Source organism: Dissoconium aciculare (genome assembly GCF_010015565.1).
Source record: "Dissoconium aciculare CBS 342.82 unplaced genomic scaffold K489scaffold_10, whole genome shotgun sequence".
Classification (NCBI taxonomy): Eukaryota; Fungi; Ascomycota; class Dothideomycetes; order Mycosphaerellales; family Dissoconiaceae; genus Dissoconium; species Dissoconium aciculare.
In genome coordinates, this window is record NW_022984960.1 from 957,973 (window position 1) to 978,655 (window position 20,683).

Below are 20,683 nucleotides of genomic sequence, written 5' to 3' on the forward strand. Positions count from 1 at the left end.
TCTGAAGCTTTATGACTACAACGGCTATTTCCGATGACCAACTACGTGGCGGATACCCAGCGCCGTTTGCACGGCGGTCTGCACGTTCCCCAACAGCGATGACGATGGCGGCGTCTTCGATCCGCATTCGATCAAGCCGAGTCATCCGGCCTGAGCGATCTCGCGAATTCTCCGGATCTTCTTTACATTGCTGCCAATGGCGTTTCCATTCTGTCATTTGTGTGGTCGCTTGACCGCGCTTGAATTCTGGGTGCGGGTGAGGCGAGTTTTTGACAGCGATTGGAATTGAGTGCCGGCACCTCATGATTTGTTTTTACGACCGCGACTGCAACATAGATATGTAATTCATTGTCAGATTCAGATTCCTGCTCATTCTTTCATATATGTGATGACTATTCAGAAGCATTTCGTGCATCGAGACAGATGACCTCAGTGTGGGTGACACGACGTTGAGAAACCGCTGCGTTACTTCCTTTACACGCGACTTCATTGCTCTCACCTACACTGAAGCAATTCTTACGGCGCGTATGGACAACACAGTCAATCACCCAAACATACCATCCATATCATTAAAGGTGATCGGGAACGTCAAAGTCGAATGCGATTGTCATGATGATGTGCTGCTAGGGACAACGGCCGAGGTGAAGTCATTAGGGTTGCGCATCGTCATAACCCCACAACGATATACGTTCGTTCAGCAGAAGCCCATCATTTACGACGAACGAGTTTCGGTCCCGTATGGTGGACCGACCCCCAAGCGTGATTCAGCTACATGCACAGGAACGACTGGAGATGTCCTCTCTCCGACCCCAGTCCTGCGCCCCTTGGAAAGCGCTACCCATCGGATGCTTTTTCTCATCTTACTGGGAGAGAAGAGGAATCCGAGTGTGGGTAGGATCCATCCCGTCTCATTATGTACCGGACTACCCTTGTTGCTCCTCCTCCACCACAGCAGTAGGGAAAAGTCCACCGATCTGGTAGGATGGCTCCACCCTTACCCAGGTATTCCTGAATGGGTCCGACGCCTCGTCGGAGCCCTGCATGGCGGTGCGCGACGCGAGGGATGTATGCTCCGACGTAGGTGCGTCCGTCCCATGGGACCGGTGTGTCAGCCTCTATCGTATCGCATGTTCTTGCGACACGTCATCGCGTTGTTATATGGAAACTTTGATTCGGTGGGATATGTGTGCTTCCGCGGTACAGAAGGGATCTCGAGAAAAGCTCGAGATCTCCTCCGCCAGTGGAAATCGCAGGGATGCCTCTCCCAGATCGGTGGGGGCGGAAAGAGGGAGGGAGGGATGATGGGGGAGAGAGTATGAGCACGAGTGGGTATCGCCCCCGCGGAATAAAGATAGCAGTGTTGATGCAAGGGCTCGTAGAAGATATCGACGAGTCCGAGCACAGTGCAGAGAGACAACGAGACATGGACCTCAGAAGGCGACTAGAGTATTTTCTCCAAAGAAGTCATATTATTTAGCGAGGGAGAGAGAGACAGCCACGACTACAGGGGGTTGCAATTTATAGGAGATCCCTATAGAGAAGATGAATTATTTATTATGTCGTCCTATGATGACGCTGCTCACTATTCTCAGACAAGACAGACAGCCCTCCCCTCGAACGATCCGCGCATACAGAGGAAAAGGTGCTGAAAATGCAACGCTGGGGTATTTGTAGGCGCCTCTCTCAGACATATGTGAGAGGTCGCAGAAAGTGACAAATTGTAAGAAGAAAAACGAGATGTGGGCCACAGCAGGCCGAGTACTGTGCGAGTAAGAGCTTGTCCCGCAGGGAGGAGAATCTAAGACAGTAGTAGGAGGACAGGGAGAGGGAAAATGAGAACATGTTCTGTGCGAAAGGTGCATGCTTCGCTTGAACGCCATTAAGGAAAAAAGTAATGAACCAAAAGTCCAGCTGAGCCCCGTAAGAAGGCGAGCGGCGAGAAAATCCGAGCAATCGTCCAGAATTAATCAGTTGTAGTAAGTAACAATTCCCAACGCCATCTCATCCCTGCACCGTAGTACAGGGGAATTTTAACGCCATGCCCCAGATGTGACCAAAATACCTGAAACAAGAAAACGTTCGCCATGGCTGTAAGTCTGGCCGGCGTCTATCGAAAGACAAGGAAACTGGAAAGATGCGTGATCACGCATGTATGAGATGTGATGTGTGTGTTTGCGTTTACCGTTGTATGAGTACGGCATGATGTGGCATGGCAAGCGCTGGTTGTGGTGCAGCTTGCGGTCGGAAGTGACATGCTGATGTGATTATGTGTATCCCGGGGGCAGGGATAAATTTAGTATGATGCCAAGCGTCGCTGGAAGGGATTTCCCAGCGGCGATGCGACAGCTAAGCTGTCAAAAGAGGATGGCGATGAGCCCATTTCGAACGAGCTGTGACTCCGAAATGCCATGCGACCAGCAGCACCGCTGGGTGCCGAAGGTGAATCTTCCATCTCGGCATCGTGACCGGCGGTGTCACCAAACGCGAAGGTCGAGTGTCGGAAGAGCTTTTGGCGTTGAGATTTGACCTTGGCCATGCCTCGCTCGCAGGCGAGTTCGTGACGTTCGTCGTTCATCTCCACGTATGAGCCTTCGCACTTCTCTGGGAAGCGCTCGTAGAAGCCCTTGTAGCCGCCATCGAGGACGTACATTTCTTGGTGAGTGAGCAAGGGGTATTGGGCAGCGTTGACCTTGCGATCGTGGTTGCGGATGAACTTGGCAGAGAGCGGTGCGCGGTGGACGGAGTATTCGCAGTGAAAGATGAGGAGGGAGTTTGCTGGCATCGTGCCATCGAAGAGCTTTGCTGCCAGATGCTCCTTGTCATTGTGGTTTTCTGCAACGGTGATGTGACCACCGTTGTATTCATATTCAAAGCGGCAGTCAATAACGCGAGTCTGAGCGAACTGAGCGCTGAATTTACCATCGAGCACATCCGCCATCGTCTCGGGGGTGATGCGAGGAAGGCTGTCTGGCTCGCCTTCAGGAACAAAGCTCGGCAATTTGGGAACATATTCTTGCTGAATGTCCATGATGGAGGAGGGCATACTAGGCTGGCGCTCGAAGGCAGCCTGCTCCTCCTTCATAACGTCAGTGGGATGCTGGAACATGCTCAAGGATCTCCGGATCAATTTCCTCTGAGGTCGTACGAAAGCAGGTCTGCCACCAGAAGGCTTGCGAATGTGTCCGGATGAAGGCGAGCCATTGCACCGACTCGAGGTGCCAACTGTAGGTCGGCGCGGTGGCGGGAGCATAGAGCCGATGTTCGACGTCTGAACGAGGTCGTCAACAGGCGATTCAGTGAAGCTGTCTAGCACAATAGGCATCGATGGACTTGATGAGCCACTGGATGCGACATTGCCGAAGCGGAAAGGCGAGACCTGTGTTTCAGCGCTACTTGGTCTGAGGAGAATGTTGTTGGCAGAAGCAGCCTTCGGTCGTGAGAGAGAAGGTCGTGTGACAGGTCGTCTCCGTCTAGCAGCGCATGTCAGAATAGAGGAACAGAAAATATGAGAGCGCTACGATGAAAACATACTCAGGAAGCTGGAGGAACGGCGGAGGCTGTACAGGTAGCATGTTCGGCGTCTCCGTCGGGTCCAGTAGCGGGAAGTCCATGCAATCCGGCGTCGGCGAAGGAAGGGTGATCTGAGCGACAAAGTGGGGAAGCTTGTGCGGCAGGGGCGAGATGTCCATAGAGTCGAAGTAGGGAGATGAAGAAGGAATCGGGGGAGTCATGGCAGGTTCGATCGCAATCGGCGGAGTGTCGAGTTGACCTTTCCCGAGCCAGTCAGTATGGTTGTTGTCAAATTTGATATTGTACTACTCACCATGGTTCTCTGTACGCTGATTGAGCAGATCACTTGTGAAGAGCGACCTCCGAGGCGTAGGTGCTTGTGGGCTATCGTCATATCAGCATGAAGTCAAGTATAGTACGAAGGGTAGAGTTGTTGTACCTTTGATCGATGTGGAAGTTAGCACTGAGATCCGCTGTAAGAGTAGCAGTCGGTGACGAGCCGCGGACAGGTCGCGTGGTGAAGTAGTCCTGTCTTAGAGGCTTCTGGTGCATGCTCATGTTGCGGAAATCGAAGTTGACAACGCCACAACCACCATACATGGTCCTGGAAGCTGGAAAGTCATTTCCAAAAGCCCAAGATTGGTACGGCTGCGGGCGTAGAGCAGCGAGCGGCGAAGAGAACTCCATGCTGGGCAGGATGTTCAATGGTAGAATACTTTGAAGCAATATCCACTGGTCGACTCGAACAGATTCCACACGAAGTCGTGGGAGTGATATACCCAAGAGGCGTGGTGAGTGTCGATGATTGGTGATCTCAGACCGGACGAGAGAGCAATCCAATATGATGCAGTTGAATCCAATGGGTTGTGTTGTCCGAGACGAATGTCAGGAGCAATGTCCACGACTATATTCGTATTCCCAGCCGTGACGTCGATAAGCTCTGTTAACACCCAAGCATGGTCCCAGCGAAGTCCAGATGTCGTTGAATAGGTCAGATCGACTCGATTCCCGTGGCCAGGATGTCGTTCGGTCTCAGGTTGAAACCACGGCAGAGGGATGTTGTTGTAGTAATAGGTGACGGCGTGCCTGGCGGACCGAGAGCTCCACGAGTCCGATGCAAGGGCCGAAGATCTTCTAGGGCGGAGTTCGAGAGGTCAGCTGCTGCAGGGCGAAGGTGCAGAGCGGGACAATGTGGTTGAGATGTAGTCCAGTGAGTTGTCGAGCCAGCAGGTAAAATCCTTCAGTACCGTGGAATGGAATTGGCGTTGTATGGACAGCGGGACGAGGTGTGTGAAGATGCAGGTAAAGGTGGTGGTGGTGGTGATGATGATGATGAGGTTCTGGATATGCACCGAGAGCTTGAGCTTCCTAATAGATTAAGTCAAAAGCCGACCAGCAAAAGAGGCATTCCAAGGTTATCGGCGTCGGCGTATATGATGATGGTTGCTGTGGTAGAAGATAGTGCCCGCACTTGCAGGAAGGGCTTGTCGCTTCTCGACTATGATGACTTCCAAGGTTTTTGGGGTGTGGGAGGGAGATGTTGGTGTGGAGGTGGTGTGATGGTGTGGTGTAGTGGTGGAGCGAGAGCGGAAAAGTCAAAGTTTACAGTAGTTCCACTTGGGGAGCGCTTGCGATATAGCGAATGACAGACTCTCAATGGCAATGCTGGAGCATCTGCCAGGATTCCGCCTCTGTCGTGCTTGCAACGCTTCCGCACTCCTCATGAGAGACCTTCTGATGACACTCTTTGCTTTTCCTTGTCGCAGACGGCGGATTCGAGATAGTGGTGGTGTAGGGATGGATGGGCAGGCGGGCAGGGTGGTGCGTTGGCTCGGATTGGTTTAGGTGAGTGACGAGGATTGCATACCTATCATAAGCAGCGAACAAACGCACGTCCAGCGGGCACAGTCGCTCGCACGCCCACACACACACAGGTACACACACGCGCGCGCTCACGGATAGTGGATATGATGTATATGCGGGATGATGGCAGTGTGCTGTTGTTCGATCTCCGGGGGACTTGACGACGACGACGACCTCCACCACGCTGTAGGGGGAAAAGTTGGAAAGCACGACGACGCCGGCGATGGCGATGATAATTAACGACGTCGATGCTCAATGACGATGCTGCAATCTTCCCGCAATGTTGTTTGATGGTGGTGCGTGTGTCTGCTTGTCTCTCTACGATCTCCAGCAACGCTGATGCACGATCTCACCACTGGCGATGAACAAAGTGAGCGACGATGTGCCGAGGGAGGGTCGGTGCAGGGGAAAGGTGAGAAAACCGTTGTCTCGTTGCCGTCGTCCGCCCTGCCTGTGCTCACCGGACCTGCACTGGAAATCGAAATCGGAGCCGCCGAGAGGCACAGCACAGAGAAGGAGGAGCCTTTAGTGAGCAAGTGACCAAGCGAGCAACAGCGCTGCTGACCTGGGCGACAGTTGTGATGGAAGGACAGGCACGCACGACTGGACTGCACCCGGTCTGGACAAGTGCCCGCTGTTCGAACAAATGGGCAAGCGAGCGACGGCCAACGTTGTCGCGCGCTGTCGTCGCCGTCGTCCTCGTCGTCGTCGTAGTAGAGTAGCACAGGCGACGGTTATCGCTGTAGTCAGTCGGGACGATAGCGTGTGATCCAGGATTGCTCGCCTCATCAACCCACCACCAACATGGACTGTCCCGCCGGCGGAGAAGTCGACGCTGTAGTGATACATTCATTAATATGATTGTGGTTCTATCCGAAATCCTGGTAATTTCCCTCGTGTGACATTGTCTTTCCCGGCATCAATGAACTGTGTTTTATCATTTCATCCGTCCAGCGTTGTCGTCTCATCTATCTGCACGCTCAACCAATATCTGACTTGACAGCAATCGTTCTGTTCAAAGAAAAACTCCGTCCGTGCGGCATGCAACCGTCCGACCGTTGCACGGCATGAAGCGCAGGGCAACAAAACGAGGCACAAAACTGTTAATTACCAGTCTCTGTCGGACCGTAACGGCAGGGCACATCTCACCTAATCTACGTACATCCTGGTGGACAGCGCATGCGGTCCTCCCCATGTCCGGTGATGAACGTAGAGAGGGAATATGAGAGAGTCTCAACTCATGTTCGTGCACTTGCTTCCCTTGTCCCGTCGTCGCCTGTCCGCTTATCCGCTACGACTCCACCCCATGGTAACGTCCCGTCGGTCTCGTCTCCACCGAACAATTCCCTGACCATCGATCGCCGGGTGTCATGAGTCTTCCAATGTACCGTGAACTCGAGTACGACCATGATGAGGGATTACGTACCGCAGCATTCTTAGTATCCTCTCAGCCAGTCGCTCTACATCCGAAAATCCACAGCAATGGAATGCGATAAGCACGCCCAGCAGGATTTCCCGGTTTGTGATGCTGTCCCATGGTTGGAACAGCAACCCATAGCATAATGGAATAGCGGCGGGAAGCTCAAGCAGCATGGCATCATGCAGCGCATGCACATGCACGCCTATGCTTTACATGTCTTCTAATGCAATGGCCCCCGCCGAGCCAATGCGAGACTGTCACCGATACGGCGCAGCAGGACGCGAGTGGACCCAGATGCGAATGATGAGATCTCGCATGCATGCATATCCTGGTCAATACGTAGGCGAGGGTGTGGACGTCCAACCGCACTCTGATTCGCAGCATGGAGGGTATGAGCACCGACGATCATCACTTTGTTTCTCATCAATCACGGCCGAGTTTGAGCCTCTCTCCAGTACTGGACCATGCGACAAACCTTGGCGAGCGTGGATATCACGTCGACCGTTGTGGACTTGTGATGAGAGTATGCTATTCTGGTCGACACGCTCGGATGCCGGACATGCTTCTTGCGTGCACATTCTTTTTCCATCCCGGGTTCAATGCGCGATGATGAGCACTGATGGTGATGGTGATGATGATGACCTTCAATACTCCTTTCATCCTGTTTGCCGCCCCGAGGTCCGCCGCAATTGTTGGTCGTCGTCAGCCCGCCAGCAGCAGCCAAGCATGTAAGCCGTCTGTGCCAGCCGGCCGGATGAGTTGAAAGATTCCTACTCGACGACGAGACGCATAGGGCTTGCTGCTTGACCCCACCGCATACTGTAATCCCGGCATGAGACAATGCTATAGGTCAGTGGAGCTTGCGTCCGAGACTCGTACCTGCGCACGACAGTGACACCTCCAAATGCATATACCCTGCAAAGGCTATATCAAATCCTTTCGTACAGCAGCACACGGTATCCGGCATTGTCCTCAGTGATTCATCCTCATCTCCCATCAATGCTGCCAGCTTCGGCATTGCTATGTTGTCGTTTCAATACACGGTTACCATGCCTACCACCTGCATTCCCTCGGATCGGTCTCGTGCATATACCTCACGTGTCTATGGGGTAGGTACAGTGGATACAGTGACCTCGCACCCTGTCTCCTGCGTCCCACATACATGATGCAACACCCCTCGAGAATAAAGTACATACTGCATCTTCGAAAAATAAAAAGAACGAAGGCATCCACCGGTATCATCTGACACAGAAGCATGATGAACACCTCCTGGTCCACACATGGTCCTAAAATACATGTTCTTCCCTGTGCAGAAACTTTCACGTTGCCGCGACGATCGTGGCGTGACAGGAGTCGTAGCTTAGGCTCTACCCGTGCGATTCGGACTCGTGACGCTTTCCCTCCAGCTTTGAGTGTTATATTCTCGGCCTGTCGTCATGCCGCTAGCACGTTCCAACCCTGCCCAGGTGCTTCATCGATGGGATGCGAGGAATCTTTGTGGCAGTCGCCCCAGGGCGGGACCGAATCAAGCCTGTTGGCCTGACGCTCATAATCTCCCTACACGCCCAGATCATCGCGGCGCTCGCCAACCAGCGCCGAATTGAGCCATGGCAGCGCGCTGATAATCCAACGGTCGGGGCGCTAGCACAACGTGCGGACGGGAGCTTATTTCGTAACGAGGCCCACACCACTCCCCAGAGCCCCAATGTTGGAAATGGTTCATGGTTCACAATGTGGATGAATCTGTATCTAATATACGATTACTCCGTAGCTCTCTATACAGTCTCTGGTGCTCTACGCCACTACGATCAGGTGAGGTTGGATAAGCTATGCACGAGTGAAGCAAGACGTGCATCTGGGGTAGCAGCAGTACAAAGCAACAAAACAACAAACAACAAGCAGCAGTAGCAGCAGAAGCCGGCGAGCGGGCAGGCGCCCCACCACGATTATCCAGATACGTGAGATTAGTATTGCCCAGACAGACGAGCTTCGATAGAATAGACACTGTCATGTCGTAGCATAGTACAAATTTCAATGTATCATCCTCCATTCCGCCTGCCATTGGCCGGATGATCTCCGTCCACCGTTTGTCGACTGCTGTTTTCCCTCCTCGCCCTCACCCCAACGATCAATCCTGGTCGCGCAATGTGAACCCGTTGCCGCTGCCGCCCCGGCGCGCCCGCACCTCGTGTCGACGCACAGGGCCCTCGAGCATCTGTTTGTTCCTTGGCCGACCTCTCATTGTCGCCGGTCACGGCGGGCGGCGGCGGCGTCTTTCGGCGGAGTGGGAGGAGCAAACGGGCACAGTCATCAGTCGAGGTCGAGTTCGAGTCAACGCGCGGCCTATTGCAGTTCTGTGCTGACATGCTTGCTCGCTGCTTTGGCCCGCGCGCGTGGGCTGCTGGCTGGCTGGCCCGTTTGTGCTGACCTGATACAGGTGAGATGCAGGCGGGAAGATCTCGCTCACCCTTTTCGACAGACGCTTTCGACCTCGGGTCAATTCGCGCAGCGGCTTCTTTCTTTTCCTTGGCAATCAGCGATGGAGCGAGGCCGCCATCGTGATGCTCAGCATTCCCATCCCGCCGAAGGACAATGGACATGCATTGCACGACGTCATGCGCAGTCGCTAATGGTTCCAGTTCCTGTTCGCCCTGCAGCTCGCATGATTCTAGCTGGCATTCCCTCCGACGAGCTGCATTGGTTAGCGGAGCGTGTCTCATGTGTATTTCTACTGCCGTGGACGGGCCGTGAGGGGCGACTATCATTCCGAGTTGCATAATTCGTCCGCAATCGCACAAATTGGAGGAGCTATCTAGCCACTACACTGGCCTCGGACAATATGCATTATGCTATTGGTGCAACACACCCGGGCATTTTTAATTCTTCGGCTGTTGCTGGTGATGGCGATGCCACTCTTGGTGATGATGCGATGGAAATGTGATCCTTCATCGCCCCAACAACCAGGCTCGTACGAAACGCATCCACGATCTCCTCCAGGGCCAGGAACGGAATGTTCAGTGCAACACCACAACGATGGGGACCCACTTCGCTCACGCACTCATCTCGGCGGCGGTGAGGATGGGATTGGGGCACAGCAGATATGGCGATAGACGGGATGATTTGCCCGTGCACGTGCTACATGTACGATCTGTTTTTTCTTTCCTGGGGTTGTCACTGGAGAAGAGAAGTGCTGCGGCCCAGAAGCGTCCGTCCACCCCTCCCTCGCTTCGTGGTCCTTCTGGCCAAGCAGAGGCCTGATCGGGATGGTGAGACGGACATCGTTATCGGACCTCACGGGCGACGACGACCTCGAGGCGTCCTGTTGGATGCCCGCTACACACGGACTGCGATGGATTGCGTGCTGCACTTGTTGGGGGTCACCCCTAATTTGCACTTTTGAACGCCACAAAGAATCCAGCCCTATAGCATGTCGACGATGGAGGAGTTGTGCCTCTTTGTCAGCTGCTCCTCCTGCTGCGCCGTATCTGTCATCTGTTGGCTGCGGGATATGATCGGATGATTGCGGACAGCAGGGTGGAGGAGGAGTTGGTCTTTCTAGCCCTGGGAGTGTGTTCCAGTAGGAGCAGCAGCAGCAATGTATGGCGGGGTAACGCGAAGTCGTGTTGGGTAAACAATGCGAGGCTGTCACGGCTGCACGTGATATCACACGCCCGACGAAATCACACCGGCTTGTTCCTCTCAGAGATCTACACACACTCACGCCCGAAGTGGCATTTGCATGGTCGCGCACGCTGATGCACACGCGCAAAAGTCCGGCCGAAGCACGGCAATAGCAGGATAGATCGATCGATTGTCACACAGCGACACAATATCCCATCATTGCTTTCCATCGCTTTTTGGATTATGACGTCTTTATTCGCTGGTCGTACATGCAAGTGGGAAACGTGGAAGTTCAAACTATGAGTTCATCATGAAGAAATCGAAACAAGCGCTCCATCGTATATGTACGCATGTACGGTTTTTTGGGAGGTGGGCGGTGCGGCGGCGGCGCGGAGGATGAATGGACGGACATTCAATAGATTTCGGCGCCGGGGATTCATCGGTCTAGGCATCGCGATGCACCGAAAGGCACGAGCGGCAGCTGCTCAGATTACCTGCTAGACAGCGGAGACGTGAAGTACTGTATACATCGACCATCGACCATCGACACACGGTCGGTAATGATGATGGGCAAACCAGTTCAACAGTGGGGTGTCATTGTTCCTCGCGGACGGCGTGGGTTCCGATCGGTAAATGGGACAATCATGCCCAGGTGATATTGCAAATTGCCATGGCCGGAGAGGAAAGCGGGAGCTGTGTGCCATCGAAATTCTTGGTTGAGAGAGAGCGGTTGGAACCTTCCGTCATTCTTCGCACCGCTGCCGTGTCTACCGAACACCTGCTCGATGCGCCAAACACTTCTCGATGCCCCTAAGCTTTAAACCTGCATCGATGACCACCTGGGCACCCAGCATTTCGATCGATCGACTGCGCATCCCACGGCTCGTAATGTAATAAGAAAGTGTTCATTTGTCGTCCCTTTGGACCCAGCGGTTCGTATCGCGGTTTACAGGAGGAAAAGACATTTTTTCACGCAGGAACCGCGCGGACCCGAAGATGAAAATTCCCCAAATCGATCGATTCGCGACCAATCAATATTTTTCCTTTCACGAGTCGTGTGTTTGTTCGGACATGACCACTATCTGGGAATACCGAGAGTCCATGCTCGAGGCATGCCTATCTATCTCTCGGGCGTATGTTGTCGATACGAATGATGACTGCCGGCACCTCGAGCGAACGAAACTTCGTTTGACGATCGTTCGTCCGGCAGCATGACTCGATCGCGTCACAGTTCATGATTTGCGCTGGAAGGCACGTGTTGTTGATGGTATGTGATCCCGTACGTCTGTCATTCTGCTCCAACGTCAAACGGTAATCACACGGACACTGCTCACGGTCATGCAAACTTTCGTCATTGTCTTCGTTTCGGTATACATGCACATATGTCCTTGCGCGTGAAGCGGCTATGACCTAATGGCTGATTGCCAATGTCATCGGTCCTCGTTTTCAACATCTTCGCGATGCCCCATCGTTGTGGTTCAAACGGCAGCTGGCCAACTCACTGGTGCTGTCCTCCGTGGTCGATGCGACAAAGAGCTGGCTGGTTATTGTGTGACGGCAGTGGCTGGCTGATAACGCTTATGACGAGCGCCCTGTAAAATGACATCGCATTAGCCATGGTTACCACAATCACGATCACACATGAACCAGTCTGCGTGGCAGCGTTCAGGATAACGGGACTCACATTGTTCCAGCTCCTGCTCGCTGATGTGTCGGAGCTTGTTGACTTGAGCGGTCTCGCCAGTAGCGTAGCTCTTGACGAGCTCAACAGCGCCGCCAATTGCGCTGCGGCGGCTGGTGGCATACTGGATTGTGTTGGAGTGCACCTTGATCACGCCGATGCGCGGGTCCTCTGGGCCACCATCGTGCTTGCCATCACCAAGGTCGCCGAGCCAGACCTTGAGGTGCTCAGAGTAGTGCTTCCTGACCTCTTCGCGGTCCGTCACGACTTTGGCCTTGCCGGAGATTGATGCCCACTCGCCGCTAGAGTTCAGGAATCCCAAGTTGACCTGGGGATTGGCGTCGAGGTCGTCTGTCTTGCCAGACTCGGTGTTTGTGTGGAAGATGAAGTCGATTCCGTTGTTCTCCTGTGATGGCGAAATCCTCGTCAGCACAGTTCTCAACGCTATCCGCCTGATCCCCACAAGCATGTCGATATTTTTCGGCGAGAGCTTACCTTGCCGGCCAATGCCATGCATCGAGTGGCGACTTGACCGTCCGGTGTGATGGTGGTGAGGAGACAGAACTTGCTCTTCTCCGCGAACTGGATCAAGTCCTCGACCTTGGTCTTGAGCGAGGGCTCATCCTTGTTCTTTGCCGTGTAAGGGTCGGCGGTCTTTGAACCAGTGTCGGCGTTGCTGAAAGACATTTTGGTGGTGGAGCGTATCTGAGAATGGGTCTGATAACGATTGCGTCAGTTCATCGTCTCATCCCAACAAGCAGTGGCCCTGAACCACCAACACTGCTTCGTTCACGGCACAAGAGGCCGATTGGAATACCACTCACAATTGATTTGGTAGACGATGGGATAATGCGACGATGAGCTGTGGAGAGAGATGAATATCGAGTATTAGTAGTCGTGTAGTTCTTGATGCTGCTGATGGCGGGCGCTGCAAAAGCCCCGCGTGAATGGTGACGTAGATGTAACGACATCATCGTTTCCCCGGTGTGTGACGCTCGCCCACCAGCTGCTTTTGCACGGAACATGATGGCACCAAAGCAAGACGACATTCTCTCGAGGTTAGTCGTGCTTGAGTGTAAAGTATTCTTAATGATTATGGGATTACACTTGATGAAGTGTTTGAAAGTAATCATGTCGCTGATGTTTCAATTCAACTACGTGCAGATTCCACATGTCTGCAAGGAACAAAACTCAATGATGACCGCTCATGACCCTGATAGTAGTTTCAGATGTAGTCATCATGAGCCGTGTTTCATCTCTGACATCAGTACTTCTGCATTGACCACTTTGATAGAGCATTGGGGATAAGAATCGAGTTCCCTGATCAGTCGCACCGTCATCCCCTTGACGAGCCGCACGATGTGTTTTCATGATGGCTCCGCAGCCGGGGGGGATTGTGCACAAGGAAAGTCTAGGAAGACTCTTCGTCATCCTTCGTAGCACAATCTATTGATTGGACTCCATTCCACAGCAACGTAACCCCGACAGAAATATCGAATAGCGACGACATGGGCCCATGGATTGCTTGTCCACATGCTTCGCTCACGTTATCACCAAACCGCCTAGCAGAGGACACCGCTGCTTTCCAAATAGGGTAGCACAACCCGATGGCATCATTGCAGCCAACACGATGGGATCTGGACGGCAGAGAGGTTACACCGGGTCGAAGGTGGTTGGCGACCTTGTGTTAGATTGTGGGTTGGTGAACGGGGTTGTGGATGTCGATGGAGTTTGGCCAAATTCGGGTTCGTGTTGGAGATATCGGGCCTGGAAGGTCGAGGATGATGGGTGATTGGGTTGGTTTAGGGGAGGTCTTGGCATCGTCGACATGAAGCCAAACTACTGCCGTGTCATGCCCAGCTCATGCATCGCTGCCCAGGTGAACCGAGGAATCGTTGCATCGGAGCAGTGCTACCGCCAATCTGTTCCATATCCTGACTATCGCCTTGCATGGCCATGCAGACGTATGTCCTCTCCTACCAGTCAACACCGGTGCTGAGATAACATGCTCTGAATGATCGAGTACACTCCTTGGACCCTGCCGACGACCAACAACAGCATCACACGACGGACACCAGAGAAATATGGCTCAAGACGGTTGAATAACCTGTGTTCCTGCAGTTCTGCTTCGACCGATACTGCCGGCCGCAGGACCATAGCTCATTGCTCTGCTATTCTTGCCGTATGTCGAATAATTCAAGGTCTTATGCGCAAGCCCGAAAGTCGCCAATCGTGCAATATTCCCGAGGACGTCATGATCCAGTGGGTAGGCCCAAGATATGTGAGGTGCTTTACAATCTGACAACGCGAAGTTGCATCCGCAAAGTCGTCCGACAGATATCGCACATCATTTCCAATGTGAAGGCCTTCCCAGTGTACACAACAGGGATATGTACAGGCTGTACGTCAGCATCGACACGCTAAGTCTGCACTCGCTTGGAGATAGCGTTCGATTGGCGCTGGCCGAATGACGTTGCGCGTCGCCCGCAGCCACATGGTCTTGTGTGCCACGCCTCAGAGGGGAGTTGGTAGCGGTCACTTCTCATGCTGATGCCTCAGAAGGATCAACATTCAGGAGGCTTTGTCGAGGCGTTTGGAAAGGGCATCGAGTTGTCCGAGGTGCAACAGAATATTCCAGAATGATGAGATCAGGACCATCAGGCTTTGTGTATTCGAGACGAAGTCGACCGGGAGTTGAGACGTTCACATGAGAATAAGGATCCTTTGCTCTGGGAAATTCCTATCACAGCAGGTCGAGCGTCTGCACCAATTCGAACATGGCTGCACCCATCTTCTGGTGGATCGCCAAACCCGGATGTAAAGAATCCCGCCAGAGGCAGTGATCCTCCTCCAGCATCGAGGTGCAAGTGTTGTTGGGCGCGCCGTACCGTTCCGGATGATCGAGGATTTCATGAAAGACGGGCGCAGGATCGACAATGGCCGACTTCACATCTTTATGCTGACGCTGGAAATTTTCGTGCCCGCGCAGAAGCACGCTGGTCCAGTGGGCGACCATCTCTCGAATGCGCTCGCGGCCGATTTGTGACCACAGGGGGGCACGATCAAACGCTGCGGCGACCGTGTTAGTCTCTGCTTGACGGAAGCGTTTCATCGCGACGAAGGTTGTGAAAGTGGAATGCAGAAGATCGGAAGGGTAGCCAATGTCGAGGTAGAGAAAGGTTGACCGTGGGACTGGGCTGATAAGGCGACGAAGCTGGACTTACGAGGTGGCGTGACGTGTATAAATCTGCGTGCGCCGAGCGAATAAAGGTGTGCGATCTGCTTGAAGTAATCGCCGACATCCGCCGATAACACATCCTTGGCCGCGTCAACTTCCAAGTCTGAAAGCACGGCGATGGCGTCAATGTCGTTGCTGCAAATCGATCAGTCTCAGGATTAAGTTCGACACGTCACTGCAGGTGGAGCCTTACATTCCGAACCAGCTTATGAAGAGGCTGTCAGCAGCCGCCCAGTCTATCTTGCTCTGAATCTGCGTAAAATGGTTGACCTGGTCGATCATGTCGCGTCGAACATTTGTCGTAAAGGTGAATGGCTCCGGCATACGTGACACGTTCACCAGGTTGCCTCCTGTGGCAAAGTCATAGACCACGGTGCTGCGAGTAGGATACTTCATGAACATGGTGTCAATCCATTTCTCGTCCTTGTAAGCAGTCGCAGCCGAGAATTCGGAATTTCCGAAAGGATTATCTAGTGTCGGTTGAGCACCATTCGTGGCGTTATACTCGATGCTCGAATACGAATCGCCAAATATGAAGAGATATCTGGAAGGTCGATCGGCCGTTCGATTACTGCTCATTCCCCGGAGCTGCTGTTGAAAGCCCATCCCGCAGTAGGACTGTAGGCGGTCATGCGAGCAAATGTGCGTCAAGAGGCTCTGGTGTGCTGGAGAGCCGAGTAAGAAGCACATGTAGATGTAGACTTCGTATACGAGAAGCAGACTGAGCGTGATCCCGAACACTCTCGAGATAGCCATGACGCCATGTTTCGATAGGGGCTCCATAATTGCGATGCAGAGATGAACGGCGAGGAAGAGTCATCTTTGAGCGAAAATTGACTGAGGCAGGCTTGTTAAATCTTTGAGCTCGCGCCATGATTTTGCCATCAAGGACGTCTCTGCAGCCATCTGTCATGGCGCGATTTAGTCTGAGCGTGGCCACGCAGTGCACCTGATTTCTCCACGAAATAGAGCAGCGGACTCAGCGACAGCGCGTGGTAGCAAAACCTTGTTTCTTGGCCAATCGTACAGATGCAGGACCGATTTTCGGCCCTTGAGCTCAAAGCCTGCAGACCGCAGCTCGTTCGGCCGCTTGCTTATAACCAGCGACACTACGACATATTAGAGTTCGTCCGACATCGTACCGACAATGACGGTGGCTGATCGACAGAATCAGTGCTTCGATGGCAACATTTGACGCCTCTTCGTGCGGCCACAAGATGTTATTGGTCTGTCTTTCAGGTGACTTATTGGATCGATCGTGGTCTGCATAGGCTCGAGTCCACGCTCCTCTACCGTTGTCTCGATGTATGTGATTGGATGGTCGTGGGCTTGCTATATTCTAGAAACCGACCAACTGAGCAGAGTGAGGCGTAAAGTATAGTTTGCGCGCTTGTCGCAGTAGTCTGCATTAACCGCACGATCTATCCCAAAGGAATGGGCATGGTGAATGATCAGCGAGCAGGGTCTGATCGCATTTTTATCTCCACGACGACCGCTGTGGAAGTAGGTGCCCCCGCGACCGTCAATGTTCAGCATCGACTGTCTTCGTAATCATGTTGCAGTGTTCTGATGATTTGTCGGGGTGTGAAAGATGGATCTATACAGTCAATCGGTGTGCATGGGAACGGCTGACGTTAAGCTGAGGTCTAGAAGAGCCGATGCTTGTTCGGGCTTGGGGACGTCCTCTCGAGCTTTGACAGGCGCTGCATTGGCGGCATTGAGGTCCCATGGAATGTCTGGTGGCTGATGATCGCTTGCGGGGATTGGCTGCGGTGACTCCAACGTCATTATCTTGCACTATCTTTTGGGTGCTTTCCTTCTCATGGCCCCGCCTCGCATGACAAACAATTTTCATGGCAATTAGTTGTCAGTAGCCACCGTGCAGCCAAGGGAAGCTCGAAGATGGCTTACCTTCGAGTACAGGGTGTCAGTAGAGTCGACGAAAACGTTCGCTCGCATGATCCTGAGTGAAACCTCTTATATATGAATATACGATTCTAATCGCCTCCGCCGAAAGAACACTCCCACATCTCGCAATCAATCGGGTGCCCGTCCATGAGAAAATAATCACCTCGTCACCAATTGCATCCATGGATAGAAAGGATAACCCAAACCCTGGCAGAAACCTCGAAACCCTAAGATAAACGGTCCAAGATTCCAGCGGTCTCCATCGTTCAACGGGCATATCACCGTAGTCTGAGAGCATATGGAGTCCTGACATTGTCAAATATGTGATAGAAAATCGATTTAGAGACTGACTATTGATCATCCCCATAATGCGCCTCCACCGGTGACTCTCTGCATCGCACCGGTCACGACGCCAGCCACATCAGTGCCACCAGCACTACTGCCTTTATTCCGACCTTGACCGCTCAACTCTGCAGAGACCCCGCGGTGCAGCAGCACGAGCCAATCCACATACGAAGGTTTATCATTGTTCGAATCTTCATAGAGTAGTCGCGCAAATTCGTACTCGGCGCCATCGAAGCCCTGGCGAGCCAGCTGCAGACTGATCGCGAAGCTCCGCGTCGACTCCATCGCAAGGAGGATGTTGCGGACTTGCGCGTTGAGTAACGTTTCCAGTACGGGTAGTGTATTGAGATTGGCGTCCAGCGACTCCAGTGAGGCTGCCGAGGGTCCGAATAGATCCTCAATGAGATTGGGCGAGACTTGCTGGTGCATCCACAAGAGACATTGCTGTCCGTTGTCCACAAGGTATGCGCCCCCTTCTTCGATGGTGGCGAAGCTTGCGCGTACGCCTTGCGGCATCTTCAGGTAGCCATTTTCATCGGCGAACCCTTCGTTTGGATCTAAGTTGTGTAGCGCGGTGATGCGAGGGTAAAGATAGAGGCTCAGATTGGCCGGGCTAATGCCTTTGAGTAGTCGGAGTTCGTGGCTTCGGCGGTCGCTTGGTTCGCGGCCACCCTTCAATGCCCGCGATTTGAGTAGACCGAGAATATACATGGCGAATTCCTTCAAGTTCTCGGGCATGACAAGCTGTGTGCTTGGATGCCCACCAGAGTGGTGCTTCCGATACGCGGCAAGAATATCAGTAGCTTTGTCCTGGACATGTTGACGGGTGTCGTGGAGCGATCTTTCAGGAACTCGCATGGCAGCCTCCTTCGCGATGACCGCCAATACTGCATCCTGATCGACATAGCGCATACATTCGCGTGCTTGCTCGGTGATTGACGCGACGGCGTTTGTGCATCGTACTCTTCGTTGACCAGAAGCTGTTGTGTAGAGAAGCGCGGATTGGAAGTAGGCGTCGACTCTTGAGTCAAGCTACGAGTTAATTAGCTCATGTCCAAACGTATCGCAGATGAGGTGACTTTACCTTTGTATCATAGCTGAACGTGATGCCGATAGCTGTATCTTCCGTGAAGGTGCCCATCTCGAGATCCGCGCCAAATGTGTGTTGAGTGAAGTTACCGCTGTAATGTGAAATTTGCAAGCCATTGCTACATCGCACTTTCATCAACGCGGCATAACCTTGCTCTCTCTGTACGGCATGGCTGAGCTCATTCTTGAGTTTCAATGTGTCGCGCGGGTACGTCCAGTTTGGATAATAGTATGTGTCGCCACCAGTCTTTTCAGCAACAAGCCCGATGGTTGCGATATCGAGATAACCGCCCGACGGCGCGTTCAAGAAAAAATCGACGCCTACGCCAGCTTTGATCATGTCTGCGTGTAATTTTCGGAAGCTTTGGTTCTCGGTTCGTAAAAGAACCTTCTCTTGCTCTGGGTGATCATTGGTTGCCGTCTGCATGCCCTTGTCACGCACAGTCAATCGTCCGGGTCCAAATGTAGGCAGACTACTGAGACTGCAGATAATCTTGCCACCCGATTCTGATAGCGTAGAGAGCGCTGCGGTGAGCGACGGGAAAAGCGCGGGCTCCGCATGCCGAATCTGCTCGAACATGCCTGGAAGCCGCTGTAATAAAGAGAGAATATTGGTCTTGCATTCCGCGGGATCAACGAAGAGATGCTGTGGCGAGATTGTGGCGAATGGCTCTTCTAGATCTGACATGACAAGCTGCTGAGGAGCCGACAGTGCAGCGTTGACGTTGTAGGAATGGACTTCACGATCGAAAGTCATGAAGCCCACCTTTGCGCCCGCCGGAACTTTGGTTGGTGCTGGGATGGCCTCGTTGTCATCACCCTCTTGAGGTGTGTCGTCCACATCGTCTCCATACAACGCTGCTATCAAACCGTCACACATAGCTCTCAAGAACCCCCGAGTACAGCTCTCGGCGCTGACATCGAGCAGAAACAAATATCTCAATCCCACCGGCTCTTTTGACCAATACTCTTTCGGGACCAGGAACTCGCATGACCCAAAAAGCAATTCTGGGCGGTCTTGTCGGTCGACGCGCACACCCGACGGGTCTGTTGGAGAGAAGTATTCGGCCGCCACCTCGTTAGGATGTCCGCAAAGGTTGCAGGTCATCCGATTGCCGCCGTTGCTGAAGGTCATGAAAGGATTGACGTATGCTCGACATCGGCGACATCGTGGCGGCCCAGCTTCGCCGAAATCGAGTACTGGAATGGCTGCTTCTCCGTCGGTCTGCTTGCCCAATGGTTGCACAATTAGACCCAACGGGATGGCGGTGGTGTTGAGCTGCTCTTGCGTGCTCGGGATGCAATTGAGGGTGAGGCGTGCGTGTTTTGGTGAAGCATTGCCCTGATCATAAGCAACAAAAGCTACAGACGCAGGCGGTGGAATACGCTGTTCCATCGTCGGGTACACCTTGGTCTTGTAGAATTCTGCAGGGACATCGCGACTCGCGGGAACACTGGGTATCAAGGCTGGATTGACTTTGTTTCCACCAGCACCTGGCGGTGCCCCATGAGATTGTCCGCCACCGCCGCCGAGATTTATGGGGGTGCCTGCAGGCGCATGCGATGTTTGAGCAGCGCTTGATTGCGATGGTAGCTTTTGTGATTGCCACGGCTGGCTGCCTTGCTGCCATGGTGCCTCTTGACCAGGGACTGATGTTTGTGCATTGTTCTCAGTCCCGAATTGCCCACTCGTGCCGGCTCCATAGCTTCCCTGTGCTCCTGCGCCTGGAGCATCAAACTGATGATAGGCGTGGCGGTCCTTTTTCCGACGCGTGTGTGGTGTTCCTGCCCGCGCATCTAGGTTCATACTGCTCATCTGCTGCGTCATCCCTTGAACATCCTGCGGCGTGCCATTGTAGGGCGCCCCATGCGGAGGCTGTTGGTTCATGTTCGATTGTCCTCCCGCTTGAGACGGGAAGTAACCCTCGCTGCTTGGTGGCGGCGCGGATCCTTGTTGATATCCTCCAGGCGATGGTGCTACTGGCGGGCGGAAATTAGATTGCTGTCG

The 20,683-nt window shown here is 53.3% G+C and overlaps 6 protein-coding genes across 6 annotated transcripts; all 6 read right to left on the reverse strand.

Moving 5' to 3' along the window:
- Positions 1 to 2,293: 2,293 nt before the first annotated feature.
- Positions 2,294 to 4,197, reverse strand: K489DRAFT_412019 (putative cdc25-like protein tyrosine phosphatase; the record flags this gene model as incomplete). The annotated part of the gene is made up of 4 exons (XM_033607876.1): positions 2,294 to 3,470; positions 3,532 to 3,769; positions 3,824 to 3,894; positions 3,950 to 4,197. The coding sequence occupies 4 exons, from the start codon at positions 4,195 to 4,197 to the stop codon at positions 2,294 to 2,296; spliced, it is 1,734 nt and encodes a 577-aa protein (XP_033457846.1).
- Positions 4,198 to 7,220: 3,023 nt separating this feature from the next.
- K489DRAFT_403378 (uncharacterized protein) lies at positions 7,221 to 8,044 on the reverse strand (the record flags this gene model as incomplete). The annotated part of the gene is made up of 2 exons (XM_033607084.1): positions 7,673 to 8,044; positions 7,221 to 7,612 (listed from the first exon to the last, which is right to left on the reverse strand). The coding sequence occupies exons 1-2, from the start codon at positions 7,809 to 7,811 to the stop codon at positions 7,221 to 7,223; spliced, it is 531 nt and encodes a 176-aa protein (XP_033457847.1). The 5' UTR covers positions 7,812 to 8,044.
- A 557-nt stretch (positions 8,045 to 8,601) lies between these two features.
- On the reverse strand, positions 8,602 to 9,570 carry K489DRAFT_372544 (uncharacterized protein; the record flags this gene model as incomplete). The annotated part of the gene is made up of 3 exons (XM_033603343.1): positions 8,602 to 8,648; positions 8,687 to 8,797; positions 8,994 to 9,570. The coding sequence occupies 3 exons, from the start codon at positions 9,568 to 9,570 to the stop codon at positions 8,602 to 8,604; spliced, it is 735 nt and encodes a 244-aa protein (XP_033457848.1).
- A 1,969-nt stretch (positions 9,571 to 11,539) lies between these two features.
- K489DRAFT_382747 (uncharacterized protein) lies at positions 11,540 to 13,042 on the reverse strand. Its single transcript, XM_033605451.1, has 4 exons — positions 12,920 to 13,042; positions 12,591 to 12,812; positions 12,099 to 12,501; positions 11,540 to 12,006 (listed from the first exon to the last, which is right to left on the reverse strand). Exons 2-4 carry the CDS (start codon positions 12,780 to 12,782, stop codon positions 11,993 to 11,995), a joined length of 609 nt encoding a protein of 202 aa, XP_033457849.1. The 5' UTR covers positions 12,783 to 12,812; positions 12,920 to 13,042; the 3' UTR covers positions 11,540 to 11,992.
- A 1,796-nt stretch (positions 13,043 to 14,838) lies between these two features.
- On the reverse strand, positions 14,839 to 16,116 carry K489DRAFT_372546 (carbohydrate esterase family 16 protein; the record flags this gene model as incomplete). The annotated part of the gene is made up of 3 exons (XM_033603344.1): positions 14,839 to 15,287; positions 15,320 to 15,468; positions 15,527 to 16,116. The coding sequence occupies 3 exons, from the start codon at positions 16,114 to 16,116 to the stop codon at positions 14,839 to 14,841; spliced, it is 1,188 nt and encodes a 395-aa protein (XP_033457850.1).
- A 1,482-nt stretch (positions 16,117 to 17,598) lies between these two features.
- K489DRAFT_323183 (beta-sandwich domain of Sec23/24) lies at positions 17,599 to 20,482 on the reverse strand (the record flags this gene model as incomplete). The annotated part of the gene is made up of 2 exons (XM_033601681.1): positions 17,599 to 18,618; positions 18,671 to 20,482. 2 exons carry the CDS (start codon positions 20,480 to 20,482, stop codon positions 17,599 to 17,601), a joined length of 2,832 nt encoding a protein of 943 aa, XP_033457851.1.
- Positions 20,483 to 20,683: the final 201 nt, after the last annotated feature.